The sequence below is a fragment of the Littorina saxatilis genome, linkage group LG2, assembly GCF_037325665.1.
Source record: "Littorina saxatilis isolate snail1 linkage group LG2, US_GU_Lsax_2.0, whole genome shotgun sequence".
Lineage (NCBI taxonomy): Eukaryota > Metazoa > Mollusca > Gastropoda > Littorinimorpha > Littorinidae > Littorina > Littorina saxatilis.
The window spans coordinates 70,463,171-70,478,981 of record NC_090246.1 but is presented as its reverse complement, the minus strand read 5'-3'; the positions used below and the strand labels follow the sequence as shown (position 1 = coordinate 70,478,981).

Below are 15,811 nucleotides of genomic sequence, written 5' to 3'. Positions count from 1 at the left end.
TTAAAGTTTCTACCACAGACATACACACATACATACGCACGCACGCACAGACAGACAAAGTTTACCATCGCATAGGCTACACTTACGTGAGCCAAAAACGACAGACAGATAGACAGACAGACAGACAGACAGACAGACAGGCGGGCAGACAGACGGCCAGACAGAAGGCCAGACAGACGGCTAGACAGACACGTAGACAGACATGCATTCGGAGAGGGAAATATACAGACAGACAGATAGACAGACAGACAGACAGACATACGGACAGACATACGGACAGACATACAGACAGACTTACGGACAGACATACGGACAGACATACGGACAGATAGAAATACAGAGCATGTGTGTGTGTGTGTGTGTGTGTGTGTGTGTGTGTGTGTGTGTGTGTGTGTGTGTGTGTGTACGTTCGGGCTTGTGTGCGTTTATTAATGCGTGTGTGTGTGTGTGTGTCATTGTGTGTGTCACTGTGTGTGTGTGTGTGTGTGTAGGTGTATCGGCGACTGTATGGAAAAACAGGAAAGGTCGGGACAACTGCACTTTTATTTCTGCTGTTTCTGCATGACCCAGCCGGATGAAAAGTCATCCTGTCCAATCTCAGAGGACAACCGGCAGTGACGGGCAAGTCATCTGGGAGGGTTCTGTTTGTTGGTTTTCATTGACATGAAGCATGGGACGGCGCATTTTTACTATTTTTTTGTTATTCTTGCAGTGTGAAAAATCAATAGAAATCATGCACAGGGACCTGCCTTTTTGGCAGAGACAGCTAGCGTACGTGTGTACAATAGGAGATGGTTTGCGAGAGGAAATTAAGCTCCAGCAGATTGGAGACGCAAGAAGCCTGTCTTCGTAAGACGAGTCGTATGGTTTACGATAGATCGTGACAAGAATGAGCTGCCATTTATAGATGTCTTGCGGTTTTGCTGACACAGACCCAGCCTCCGTCTGTAGAACAAAAAAACTGACTGCTACGAATTGGGCTAGGGTTAATCTATGTGCGGTTCGATAATGAAACAGTACTGAACCGATGGACCCCTAAAGCTAAAGATTTAAACTGGGCGGTTCAAATTTGGATAGATAATTAAAACGGAATCAATACGAACTTTATACAGATGAAGTTAAGAGACAAATAGATATACTGTTGAAAATCAGACTTGACGACATAATTGTGTGAATGGCAGCTTAAACATAAACTATTAAGTGTTTCAACACAAGCTACCAACACTTCTTAAATCAGTCGATACAGACTAATATTTTTGTAACCACACACAATTCACATCTTCGTCTTCTCGAAGAAACCATCACGGCCACCACCATCATCATTCCCACCATTCATCCCCTTTCTCTCTCTCTATCCCAAACACCTTCTCCTTATTACCCACCTCTTCCACTTCTCTAAACAAAAAAATCATTTGCATACTGATCCCAGACGTTGAGAGTCAAAACCTGCTCCTGATTGTCCAGCTCGATAATCCGGGAGAACTGGATGGCGAACTTAATTCCCTCTCCCCCATCTTCAAATACTCCCCCATTCCCAAAGTCACACATCACTTACATACTGGTAACTTGTTTTAGTGAGCGTCATACTCATCATGCATGATCACCCTAAACCGACAATTCGTCTCCTGGATTCCAAGCCTTGTTATAGAAGAAGGTCACAGAGATAAATTCAGCGATACACTAGAGCTACACGTGGCCACGTACGTGGGCCTTTAATCTAACTGTCCTGATCATCTTTGCTGTCGGTATCATCATCATCATCATCATCATCATCATCATCATCATCATCATCATCATCATCATCATCTTGTGCACGTTATAAATGTTCGTATCATCATCATCAGCAGCAGCAGCAGCAGCAGCAGCAGCAGCATCACCATCAGCGTCTTCATCACCATCATCATCATTCCACACACACACACACACACACACACACACACACACACACACACACACACACACACACACACATACACTAGCAAACTCACACACACACACACACACACACACACACACACACACACCTCAACACGCCCACCCCTCTCACAGTGCACTTACATACTGATCCCAGATGTTGAGAGTCAAGACCTGGTCCTGCTCGTCCAGGTCGACGATCTGAAGGAGCTGAATGGCAAACTTCACAGTCAGCGTGTCGTTGAAGTTGAGCACGGGACGCCCGTGCTTGGATCGAGCCTTGTAGGCATCCAGGACATAATTCACGAGATAGTCCTCGTACGACATCGTGTCTGGTTTGGGAACTTCTGAAAATGAGAGAAACAGATTGCATGGATCTGTGAGTAAAAGGAGCAAATACGGTATAGGACAGTTCGTCTTCACAATTGAGCACGAGCGTGCCCGTTTTGCGCCACATCATGCCCGGTTTTGAGAACATCCGAAACAAGTGGAGGGGAAGTGTTGGGGGGGGGGGGGGTTGTAGGTGGGGGACGGGTACAAAAGGTTCTGTTAGTGGCAAGATGTCATGGCTGAGCATGTCACAATTCGTACGAACATTTTTCATCAGCATGTTTTCGTACTAAACCGTATCACGTTAGCGCATCTCTGCTTGCAGAAGGATATGGGAGGAGGAGGATATCTTGACTTTGCCTTGAGGAATTCTAAGAAATGTACGCAAAACACAGGACGCTTTAGTGTTCAGGATACATTTTAACAGCATGTTTTTGAATGACAGGGTGATTGCGGACATCGGTGGTTTCGTTTGGTGTCGTGTTTTGTTGTTGTTGATATTGCTTTGCTGTTGTAGTTCTTGTTGTATTTCTCTCTTTTGTTTTCGAGCCTGACTGCATAGATAAACAGATACATTGGTGGACATAGGAACAGTTTGAGCGTCCCATTTGGTAAATGAATCGTCTTCTGGTTTGATAAACACACGAGAAACAAATATCCAAATAAAGAAAGGATCAGCATAGCAAAACACTGACGAGAGATTCAACTCGTTAAAGTTAAAGTTCCATTATTCAATGTGCATAATACACGACAAAACCGCTCGCGCCTACACAAAAACCACACGTATTGTTATAATACTTATAATAAGAAAAAAAGGCTTACTGCAACAGGTCAATAGTTATCTGAACCCTGTCGTCTCAACTTTTTTATTTCTCCTCTTCATTAGCGCTCGAGTGCACGGAATGGCGACAAAGCGTTGACCTTCTTTCTCGATTCTTCTCGCGTGTTCACGAGACCCGAACGGGATTTTCGGTGCGGAGGAGATAAAGCACGGAGGGAGGGACAGCGTTGATTCACACGATGGCCCAGCAATCAATCAGAGTCAGCACTCTCAATATCTTCTCCCCCTCTCAGCCTGTATGACGTATATATCTTCTTGCTCTGGCAGCCTTTGTGCCAATTTGTTCACCGTCTTCACGCGCCAAGAAAAAGGCCAAACGTGTAGTGAAGAATCTCATCGGCTGTACGTTTCTGTGCGACGGAGTATGATCTTGTATTCAGCTTTAGCAATATAGATGAGTGTGTTGCGTTGGTTCCCTCCTGCATTAAGACTAGTTCTTACAATTGGGTAAGTTGTAAACTAGGTTGAGCAGATAGAGCGCACAAAGCACCATATTGAACATTTAACATGAACACGAATGCTATATGCAGTTCAAGGTTACAAACACGCTAACGGTATTATTTTGAAAAAGAGAGAAAAGTCGTTTCCTTCCTTTCAATTTATTCACCTTTGTGGTGGAAGGGACGGATGTCCTGCACTTGTAGTTTGTTTCTTATGTGTTTGCATTAAAAGATTCATTACTTTTAACCATTGACCTTCTGTGTGTGTGTTTGCATCAGCAGCCTCTGGGCTTTACTACCTGCCTGGCTTGAACACTAGCACTATCCATGCGTCTGTGCGTTATCCTCCGATCTTGAAAATCTCGCTCCAGAAAGCTACGTTGTAGCAGCAGTGTCCGCTACAGCGGGCATTCTGATTGAACAATATTTGTTTCGGATGTTGCACTCCTTTGAATAGAATGGGTTTATTTAGGGCCCTTTTAAAATGTGTAATCCATGAGACGAGAAGTGCATTCGGGTTTTGAATTTATTTCGTGATCTTCTGAAATCGATTTGCTGACGTGTCTTTTGATCAAGCATAATGTTTCCTGCATACGATTTAAAGTCTGTGTCTTCGCAGCATATCTATGACAACGCGAACCTGCGCCGTATGTCCTCTAGCTGCTGGGGACGTCTATCTGCTTATTATGTGTTTTCTTATTTGTGACTCTTTGCTTTACACGTTGTGATTGTTTTTCTCACGTCTGAAAACCAACGAAGGGCTCAAACTGAGATCATTCTGGGGCACGTTTCCTGACAAATACAACCCTTTGCTTACATAAACGTGCGCACAGTGTGCAGTGCTATTCCCTCGCAAAAAAAGTCAAACAATAAAAAAAAAAACGGGAAATTTCCAGTGGATAAACATTGAGAAGTGCCGGGACCACGGTTCCCCAAGACAAACTAATTTCACCAGGCGGTGATCATTTCCTTACGCCCCTGTGTGGCATCCAAAACTAATGGGAGCAGTTTCTTGCCCGGCCCAAATTGATTTCTGTGGCCAGGGTGTATTTTTAGGAGTCCGGGAGAACCCAAGGATTCGGGTGTCTTTCTTTTCTGGAGAACGCACGGCACCAGAAGGCATGGTGAGTCGAACGTGATGGCAGACAATAGACAGTCAAGCATCTTAGGTCAACGTTTGCCTTGCAGCTTTAGACGGAGAGTGAAAGGCAGCAGAAATAGTACCCTGCATCATTTTTGGTGGGAGTTCTGGGTTCCGCATGGGGAAGGAGTTGGACCAAGCTGCGAAGACGCTGCACATCAAAACGATTGCTGTTTCTGCCGGAACATCTTTGTGTTTTGTTCATGAGCTATTGTTTGAATCGTTGTCTAGAAGTCGGTCGACCTGTCTGCAGTTCTACATTGTGGATAAACAAGACCTGGTACATGTTTGGGGTTCATTCCACTGTTCTCTTTTGCTGTCGTTGATGTTTGGTGTCGTAGTCGTTGTCGTCGCCGCCGTCATTATCGTCGTCTCTGTTATTTTCGTTCCTGTTGCTTTTGTTGTTGTTGTTAATAAAAGTTAACTTTTCCGGCAGACACATCGTATTTGCCCAGTTTTCTCCCGCTTGTTCTGCTATTGTTTTATTATCGTTTATGACCATATTTCCATTCTCGAACAAACTGGTGGTTCTTCTTATTCCAAAGTCTGTGATTGGCTATATATAATATATATCATCCAGGTGTTCAGCACTGCATCATCTTTAACAATCCACTTGTTTAGAACTAGGCTTTGTTACTGTCTTATTCATTTTTGGAATTCCGGCAGCAAAACATATTACGTCATGTATAATTAGGTCATAGACAGACATTGCGTCAAAGGGTATTTGTAAACATCGTGCGAGGTAATTATAGAACACCCTGACGAAGGCCACGAGGCCGAAATATTGGTGAAAACGTGAAGGCTTGTTTTGGTTATTTTTTCCATATTTGTTTGTATATATATATATACAATTTTTATTTTACAATGTCCATCCTGTTTCTTGTTTCCTATTATTTTCATTTCCAGCTTGATCTTAGATCACTATGGAAAGATCATGCTTGCTCTGGAAACATTTTCTAAAATGGGTCATGAGTGAATCATTTTGCTGCTGACAGCCAATTTGTTCAGGCATTCAATCAGATTGTTTTTTGTATGATAGAGATGCGTGCTCTTCTGCTTCTCTGAAACGTTTCTACTTGATTAAGATTTGTACTGCAATTTATAAAGAGAGCGGTAACATGGGAGAAAACACGCCAATTTACTTTTTGTTTTTGGGGAAAGTGCATTACATGGATTAGTAGATCATTAAACCAGCTGCCGTATGAATAATACTAGTTTGGAGCTCAAACATGAATGGTGGTTTTTCAGACAGACAGACAGACAGACAGACAGACAGACAGACAGACACACACACACACACACACACACACACACACACACAGACACACAGACACACAGACACACAGACACACAGACAGATAGTGGAAGGCATACAGACAGACAGACAAAGACAGACTGATATAAACAGACATAGACAGAAACAGAGACAGAGAGAGAAACACACACACACAGACAGAGAGAGCGGCCGTGAGTAAGTTAGAGCACCGGAGGTAAGAGCGCGCACTGGCATGCTCTTTGCTGTGACAATGTTATATTGAAAATAAACTGCAGACGTGATTCTGCTCAGTGTATGGTGGAGTTTATATTTAAACTGCTTGATATACCCCTCATTTTAGGATATCGCTTTTTTCTTGCAGTTTGCCCCAGGGAAATTATCAAAGTGTAATTGTTCTTTTTTTGCGAGAAAAAAAGTCCAATGCAATCGTGGCCAAGGGACTTTAAAAACAAGTATTCTCAAGTGTACTGTTCCGTTTCTGATTACGCTTTTATTGTATCTTTTTGTTGTTGTAAACCAAGAGTAGCTCCTATTTATATATAAAAAAAAATCAACTGACGCAATGTGAAGAGAGAACCTTTTTTATTTGTTGTTTTATCTCATCCCTTCCTGTAGAAAAGCATGAGCAAGCAGTTCTAGAGAAAATGGAAAGAGATTTAAGTGTACACAGATGGAGTCAAGCCGGAGTTCTTATTACACAGGAAAAGCCTAGTTCATGAGAAAATATATATGTATCAACAGAGTTTTAACAGTGGAAGAACAAGTCGGCGGGCTTTATTCGAAAGAGACGAGGAAGCGTTTCCAGATTTTAAAGGAAAGATAACGTAGAAAAACTAGAAGAAAAAAAACCTGTGTCTATAGCTGTTTCATTCTTCTTTTTAAAAACGAACACTTGCACTTTTCCATTACAATGCAACTCACTGAAATTAAGAAAAAAGACTACGGCAGTGAAACAAAATCCATGTACAGATGCAGGGAGTAAGCTTTTCGAGAGCAATTGGAAACAGTTTGGCAAAAATAGAGGCAGAACAAAAAAGCGAAGAAGAGCAGAAAACACATTAAACCTGTCATTCCGCCGGAGGGGGGAAGGCCAGTGTCGCAAACAGCATGTAGTTAAAAAACAACGACAACAAAAACATTTGTAATTTGAAACAACTTTGCAACCCTTTTAGCACTGCCGTTTATTTTTGCCAGTCACAAGCAAGCACAATCTGCTGTCTCTCTCTCTCTCCCCCCCCCCCCCAACCCCCCTCCGTTAGCACTGTCATTTATTTTTGCTGTCACCAGCATGCACATTCTGCTGTCCACCCTCTCCCTCCTCCACCAGTCATCTCGCCAACTTCCTCCACCTTTTTTGTTAAAAACAAATCGCTGATTATGCATCCATCCTTTTGCCAAAACCAGTGGCTACAGACGGGGCCTGGTGCTGACGATCATGGTTGGCGTTTTCCAATTACGCAAGGACACCTGATTGAAGTTCCTGTCACGGAAGCGAGTCGTTTGCAAGTTGGCGGCTTCGAGCTCCGGGGACGCACATACATCTTAACAACTAGCCGGGATTAAATCCCCCCCCCCCCCCTTACACCCCTAGCCCCCGCTATATATCCCCCGTCCCCATCCCTATCTCCTACCCTGTAATCCTCACCCCTTCTCCCATAGGCCATGACAAAAAGACGGAGAGGGGAGATTGGCGACAGAATCTGGTCACCCTGGGGATTGGGAGTGCTGAGGAGGAGGGGCAGGACGAAGGGGTATGGACGTGGTGGTTGGAGTTAACACAGAAGATGGGCGTAAACAGACGGTCAAGCAGAACACCTTGGCTTTTCAAGGATCCTACCGTTGTCGTTACGTCCTCAGTAGTATCCCTTTTATGAACATCTAGGGACAGCCAACGACTGGAGTCGGAGGAAGAGGTGACCGACTCACAGTTAGCGAACAGGCGAGTAGACAATGGCAATGACAATTCTTTGTTTTTCGAGGGTAACAAGACTAAGCATAGATACGCTTTTGTTTGCATCTGTAATTTAGTAACTTGAAAGAGCATCAACAAAATTAAGACCCCCCCCCAAAAAAAATAAAACACTCACACACACCTTCAGTCTTACATCACGGTCTTAAGTAGATAGAAAGGCAGACAGGTAGATATATAGGTAGATAGCTACATAGCTAGATAGCTAGACAAACATGTAGATAGGTAGTTAGACAGATAAATGAGCACGGACATCAAACGATGTTGTGTTGCCGACCCCCCCCCCCCCCCCCACCACCCCCCCCCCTCCACCACCACCCAAAAAAAACGTCAGACAGCTGGCTTCCGGCTGCTAGAGGAGACCTGAAATGGCCTAGGGACCGGGTTGGGTCGTCTTGGGAACACCGAATACTTAGTCACAGTATTATATACCGGTTTTTTTAAACTTACTTAATACGCATGCATGGCTTCCACACCGATTCAAGAACTGCAGTAACGTGAAAGAGCAACAACATAATTTAGACAACACAACACAAACCACACAAACAAAATGTGAGAAGGACACCTTCACCCTTAAATCACGGTCCTAATCGTCCACACATATCCGCAGCCAACGAATCGCAGAACATATCTTTCCGGGAAATTACATTTGGCATGTATGCTTTCGCCATAGACTTAAGTGGAAACTAGCAGGAGATGAGAGAGCTCAATGGGAACGCAGAGGGGGTGACAGACAGCAGAAAATCTTCTCGACAATTTGAATGTCTTGTCACGCAGGGTCTCAACAGTTTGCACGTGTTCGAAATTATAAATACAGGCAGCATGAAGGGAATAAAAACCAAATACCCTTGCAAATACACGGATGGATAGACCCGAAGGTGGGTCTTAAACAAGAGGCACATAGAGTGAGAGAGTGAGAGCGAGATTCAGATAGAGTGGGTGAGTGAGAGAGAGAGAGAGACAGAGACAGAGACAGAGACAGAGAGACAGACAGACAGACAGACAGATAGAGACAGAGAGCGACAGAGAGAAAGATAAAGAGACAGACAGACAGACAGACAGACAGACTGACTGACCGACTAACATATAGACAGAGCACCCATTGCACCTCTCGACAGAGAGACGAAAGCAGAGAGAGAGAGAGAGAGAGAGAGAGAGAGAGAGAGAGAGAGAGAGAGAGAGAGAGAGAGAGAGAGAGAGAGAGAGAGAGAGAGAGAGAGAGAGAGAGAGAGAGAGAGAGAGAGAGAGAGAGAGAGAGAGAGAGAGAGAGAGAGAGAGAGAGAGAGAGAGAGAGAGAGAGAGAGAGAGAGAGAGAGAGAGAGAGAGAGAAGGCGAAGGCGAAGGCGAAGGCGAAGGCGAAGGCGAATTTTTATTGCATCAAACACAATGTGTATGTACAAGGGGGAGAAAATAGTTTGCATGTGAACAAAGTGGACTTGACCGTCCGGAAGCAAGGCAACTTAAAATCAACACATAGAACAAGAAGTAACAAGTCGCGTAAGGCGAAAATACAATATTTAGTCAAGTAGCTGTCGAACTCACAGAATGAAACTGAACGCAATGCCATTTTTCAGCAAGACCGTATACTCGTAGCATCGTCAGTCCACCGCTCATGGCAAAGGCAGTGAAATTGACAAGAAGAGCGGGGTAGTAGTTGCGCTAAGAAGGATAGCACGCTTTTCTGTACCTCTCTTTGTTTTAACTTTCTGAGCGTGTTTTTAATCCAAACATATCATATCTATATGTTTTTGGAATCAGGAACCGACAAGGAATAAGATGAAAGTGTTTTTAAATTGATTTCGACAATTTAATTTTGATAATAATTTTTATATATTTAATTTTCAGAGCTTGTTTTTAATCCGAATATAACATATTTATATGTTTTTGGAATCAGCAAATGATGGAGAATAAGATAAACGTAAATTTGGATCGTTTTATAAATTTTTATTTTTTTTTTACAATTTTCTGATTTTGAATGACCAAAGTCATTAATTAATTTTTAAGCCACCAAGCTGAAATGCAATACCGAAGTCCGGGCTTCGTCGAAGATTACTTGACCAAAATTTCAACCAATTTGGTTGAAAAATGAGGGCGTGACAGTGCCGCCTCAACTTTCACGAAAAGCCGGATATGACGTCATCAAAGACATTTATCAAAAACATGAAAAAAACGTTCGGGAATTTCATACCCAGGAACTCTCATGTCAAATTTCATAAAGATCGGTCCAGTAGTTTAGTCTGAATCGCTCTACACACACACACAGACACACAGACACACAGACACACAGACACACAGACACACGCACATACACCACGACCCTCGTTTCGATTCCCCCTCGATGTTAAAATATTTAGTCAAAACTTGACTAAATATAAAAACGGAAAAAAATACAGTAAGCTGGAGACAAGGATTTTGGGTTGTACGATCACACCGGTCTATTTCACAATTGATTTTCTCTTTGTCTAAACGCGTAGAACACATAATTTGACAATGCAATCATTCGTAATTTGTTGTCGGTCTGTAAAATGCACAACGATGAGTTGGAGAACTGGTCAAGGTCAAAACAAGCACCAATGTACTTTTGACGAATTGCATTATAAGCTGGGCATTTAAACAGGAAGTGGTTTTCATTTTCTTCCGTTGATTTATGTGTGTGCGCGTGCGTGCGCGTGTGTGTGTGTGTGTGTGTGTGTGTGTGTGTGTGTGTGTGTGTGTGTGTGTATGTGTGTGTGTGTGTGTACTTTTAACATTGTACGCTAAGTTTTGCTTAGTGCTTGGGATCTTGGTGTTATGTCTCAGTTAAATGTATGCTTTGTATGCTTGTTGATTTGTTCTAGTTTATTCTATGATGAATTTGCAAAGCGCCTGGAGCCAATTGATGGGACTCGCGCTATAGAAAAGTTATTTATTATTATTATTATTATTATTATTATTATTATTATTATTATTATTATTATTATTATTATTATTATTATTATTATTTAAGTTATTGAGACATCCCAGTGCACTAAGGGATTTATAGAGCAAATCGAGAAAATTCATTATTGAACGAAGCGCATAGCGCTGAGTTCAATAATTATTTTCGAGATTTGCTCTATAAATCCCTTAGTGCACTGGGATTGTTTCAATAACGATATTGTCAGTACCGCCATAGAAAAAAGAAGATTCCAAACGCACACTTTGCTACGCGCATTTGAATAGGTATAACTGTGTGGTCAGGTCGTGTACAGTAAGATCTACTTTTGTGTGGGCCGGTGTCTCAAGTGTGTCGTGCTTTCGTCACACGCATTTTTATTTCTGTTGGTAAATTCCAGTGTAGTGTTAAAGCTGAACAGTGATGATCTTTCAGAGAGACCTCATTTGAACTCTGAGAAAGGACTCTGCTCTTCATTATTTGCGATTCGAAACCTTCAGTCGAGCGTCGATGGATTGACTGTGCGGAGTGACTCCCCTTGAATTGACTACCCCACGACACGAAGGACTCGACTGTTCGCACATTTTCAAAATAAATGTGGCATATATCTCGTGTTGTATCTTCACTCATCGGGGAGTCTGATACTAAATATGAACGGTAAGAATGCTCTGAACCCTACACGTATTATATCCCCATCGTTTTTTCGTTCACATTTGCCCAACATGTTAATTTGCTGAGCGGGGTTTATGTCGTCTGCTACTGCTAGGCTAGAACAATCGAACCACTGCAGTCTGCACTGTCACTGAGTCTGCACGAATAAGGCAGCCTGGTAATAAGTCTTATAATTATATGGTAAGAACGTTCTGAACCCTACACGTTTTCGATTACGATTGTTCTTGCCTTGAAATAATAATTCGGAAACCATTCATTTACTGAACTGATGCAGTCGTATTTCAGTGTAGTCTGCTAGAGTCGATCGAATCAGTCTTCCAAATGCTGTGTACGTTATCGGAATAACACTTGTGTTTTCTGTTAGCCGCTGGGAATTGTATACTAACTCATCATTTGGAAATGTGGATGATAAGCTACATGCCACTAACACGGCATATTATGAGAAGAATCTATGCAAGTCGGCGAAAATGAGATGAAACACAGCGGCTTCTAGTTTTAGATCACTGGCACTGGCACAGGCACATGCAATCTGTCAGAAAAAAACCCACTTCTGCTTTAATTGAGAAGCAGGGAATTTATGGTCATTTGGTATTGTGGAGAATATAAGCTACATGTCATTAATTAATTCTGAGGATGAGAGTACAGTCTCGCTTTGGCAAAGGGCGTAAGAATACGCTCTGTGGAAAAGTTAGCGCACTCCAAGAGTGCGCTAACAGATTTAAGCGCATCGCCATTAGCCAATCAACTGGTTCACATCAGTCATGTGACACCAGTACTTACTGACAATTATTATTATTATTATTATTACAAAATGTACAATTTCTAAATTCAGCGCACTCGGGATTATAGCGCAGTTTATTTACCTTCAATTGTGTAATGCCCAGTCTGAACTGTGTGTACATTTTGCGTATGTACTGGTTTTCAATGACACCCAGATACTTTTCTTTTTCAAGTTCTCCTTTAAACATCCTGTATACATCAAATCTCACACTTGTATCAAGTTTACAGTGCCAGGTTTGCTCAAAGCAGTCTTGAAGACGTTGCTGTAATGATCTAATAAACACACATTCCCTACCTACAGACCCGTTCAACCACACATCTCCAAATCCATTCATGCAAAGGAGGCATTTAACTTGTGAGACCCAATTCTGCTTTCCCCTTTCAACTGCGTTTTTTAACATGATGTATGACATCTTTGCATATCTCGAATCCGGCATACAGTTAAGTCTCAACCAGTACTTTACGCATCGGATATTTGCTAGGATTGACAAAGTGCATCTTCCAAGTTCCCCATACACCATCTGGTTTGGACTGTTTGACGAGATCCCGAGTAGTCTTTTACAGGCATACATGTGGACCTTTTCAATCTGTGAACAGTCAAAACATCCCCATAGTTCTGAGCCATAGAGCATGATGGGAGCAATTTGCGCATCAAATAATTTAAAAAATATGTCCATGTCGTGGCATCCTATATTCCATAGGACTTTAAAAATTTCAATGACACCTTGTTTGGCTCTGGTGATTGCGTCATTGAAAGAGAGATTCAAACGGGCTTGGGTTGTGAATGTCAGACCGAGATACTTGTAAGAGCTAGCATTTGATACTTGCGCGTTTCCATAGAACCATTTCTCACTTTTGGCTAAATGACCACCGTTTCGAAAAACAACGACATTGGTTTTATTCATGTTTAGCCTTAACCCAAGACGCCTTGAAACGTTATGTAAGATGTTCAGTTGGTTTTGCAAACCCACTATGGACGATGATAGCAGTGCAATGTCGTCAGCGAACATCAAAAGAAACAGTTCGATCTCGCCGGGAAGCATTTGAATTCCGTGTCTGCCCTTACATATTATTTCCGAGGCAAGTTCGTTTATAAGAAACGAAAAAAGCGTTGGGCTCGCTAGACAGCCCTGCTTCAGGCCTTGTAGGCATTCAAAATAATCAGTATTGCCAGAGTTACATCGGACGCAAGAGAGAACGGATGAGTACATTGACCTAAGCATGTTAAACATTCTTCCTTTTACACCAATCTTTAATAAAACATTCCACAAAACATCCCTTTTAACGGTGTCAAACGCCTTTTGAAAGTCCACAAAAGCAACATATAACTTCTTTTTTTAGTTGAAGCTGCTTGGTAACTGCTGCATAAAGAGTGAACATGTGGTCAATTGTGGAGTATTTTTTTCTAAAACCCGCCTGTGACTCAGAGAGAATGTTATTTTCCTCAGCCCACGCTGTCAAACGGGCATTCATAATACTGGTATACAACTTGCTCACACAACTTAACAAAGAGACGCCTCTATAATTGTCAGAGTTCTCATCATCACCTTTCTTAAATATTGGTTGAATGATAGCCTTTGCCCAATCTGAAGGGTAGTCACCAGTCCTAAAAAGGTCGTTAAACAACGCCAAAAGGTAGGGGACGATTGTGTCACCTGAGGTTTTTAAGAGATCATTTAAAACGCCATCTGGTCCCGCTGCTTTCCCTGTTTGTTAAGCCACTTAAAGCAGTCCTCACTTCTTCTTCGGTAATATCACTGTTGAGAATGTCGCAGTCAAGTTCATTTTCTTCTTCAGTGTCAGTAGGGTCATGTTCTTGAACATGCCTTCTATCATCATCCTCGTTAAGTACTTTCTTAAAATGGTCATACCATGCCTGGTTGTCAATAGTTCCTGCGGGTTTACGTTTCCTCCTGAATTTCTTTATCTCCTTCCAAAATGCATGAGAGTCAGAAATATTCAACAGCAGGTTATTCACTCTATTTTGTTTGTGACTGTCTTTTTTCTGTTTGAGCACTTTGGAGTATGATTTTCTCTCCGTTAGGTAAAACCCCTTTAACCTGTCTTTCTCTTGTCCTGTATTTTCCTTTTTGTACATCCGAAATGCCTTGCGTGTTTGTCTTTTTAATTTTCGGCATTCAGAATCGAACCACTTGTTGTTTTCGGAGATTAAAGGTGAGTCATTTTTAAACACCCTTTCCATTGGTTTGGCAGCGTCTTTCAAAGCACACGTAAACAACTCCACTGACCCCTCTGCGTCCTCTTTGATCATAGCTGTAGCAGCGGCCAGTTTGTTTACAAAGCTTTCAGACTGGATCAAAGTTTTGACCTCTTGCTCTTTTTCTCTGTCCCATATGAATCTTTTTGTAGATGGCTGTGTTGCTTCACTGATGGGAGGACGGACATGTGCACAATCGACGCTAAACGTTAACCAGAGGGGCATATGCGATGACTCAACTCTCTCATCTACGACTAGACGTTTAGAACGTGATGATAATTCATCAGAGACAACAAAGTAATCAATGACGCTATTTCCATGTACAGAAACATATGTAAAGTGTTCTGATAAATCAGGAGTGCAGTTACTGTTTAAAATATGCATACTAAAAGATGTACAAAGGGAAAGTAGCTCCCAACCAAATTGATTAGCCACATTGTCCTCTGATGACCTGGTGCAAACGTAGGGATCGCATCGCTTATCGGCGCTATCCATTTCATCAACAGGGCACACGTTAGAGAGAGAGAGAGAGAGAGAGAGAGAGAGAGAGAGAGAGAGAGAGAGAGAGAGAGAGCGAGAGCGAGAGAGAGAGAGAGAGAGAGAGAGAGAGAGAGAGAGGGAGAGAGAGAGAGAGAGATAGGGGCAGGGGGAAACCAAAACAGTGAAACCGACAGAAAGACAGACAGACAGACAGACACACACACACACACACACACACACACACACACACACACACACACACACACACATACACACACACACACACACACCCCCCACACACACACACACATAATATGCGAAAGATCGAGAGAGAAGAAAGCGAGACAGAGACCGAAACCCGACAGACAGACAGACAAACAGTGCCAGCCAGCCAACCAGACAGCCAACAAACCAGACAAACAGACGTACATGTACTCGGGAAAACAGAACAAAGCAGTTAAACAAAAGACTTTGTAATAAAACAGAGAAAGTAAACAGACACGGGGCTGTACAAATGAGGATTTCTCATGGGTGTCTGTTTGTCTTCTTGTGTGTTTTTGCATTGACGTCTTGAAAGCATCACAGCAGTCATCTGGTGAGTGAAGTATGGCTTCGTGTGTCAAAACAGACGTTGTAGCCCACGAGAACTCATTCTTCACATTCCACAAGATGTTTTACTGGGGTTTTATTTTTCTCCCCAACTGTTCTGTCAGCTGATTTCGACAATGGTACTAACATCAAAACCTCATCATAAACTTTAATGATGTTCCGGATGACTGCTTTTTTGTTGTTGTTTTTTGTTTCTGAGCGTACCCGCGCCTAACCCTCGCGGAGCC

The 15,811-nt window shown here is 42.4% G+C and overlaps 1 protein-coding gene and 1 long non-coding RNA gene across 4 annotated transcripts in view; both read right to left on the bottom strand.

The window, feature by feature from the left end:
• The window catches only part of LOC138959624 (uncharacterized), a 345,659-nt gene that overhangs the window by 64,532 nt on the left and 265,316 nt on the right, over window positions 1-15,811 (bottom strand). The gene's annotated exons all lie outside the window — the stretch shown is intronic.
• LOC138959623 (neuronal acetylcholine receptor subunit alpha-10-like) overlaps window positions 1-15,811 on the bottom strand; it is a 123,054-nt gene that overhangs the window by 64,532 nt on the left and 42,711 nt on the right. For all 3 annotated transcript variants that reach the window (XM_070331183.1, XM_070331184.1, XM_070331185.1), the window contains exon 3: window positions 2,059-2,261. In XM_070331183.1, coding sequence (XP_070187284.1) covers window positions 2,059-2,261 — 203 coding nt within the window. The remainder of the gene's footprint in view (window positions 1-2,058; window positions 2,262-15,811) is intronic.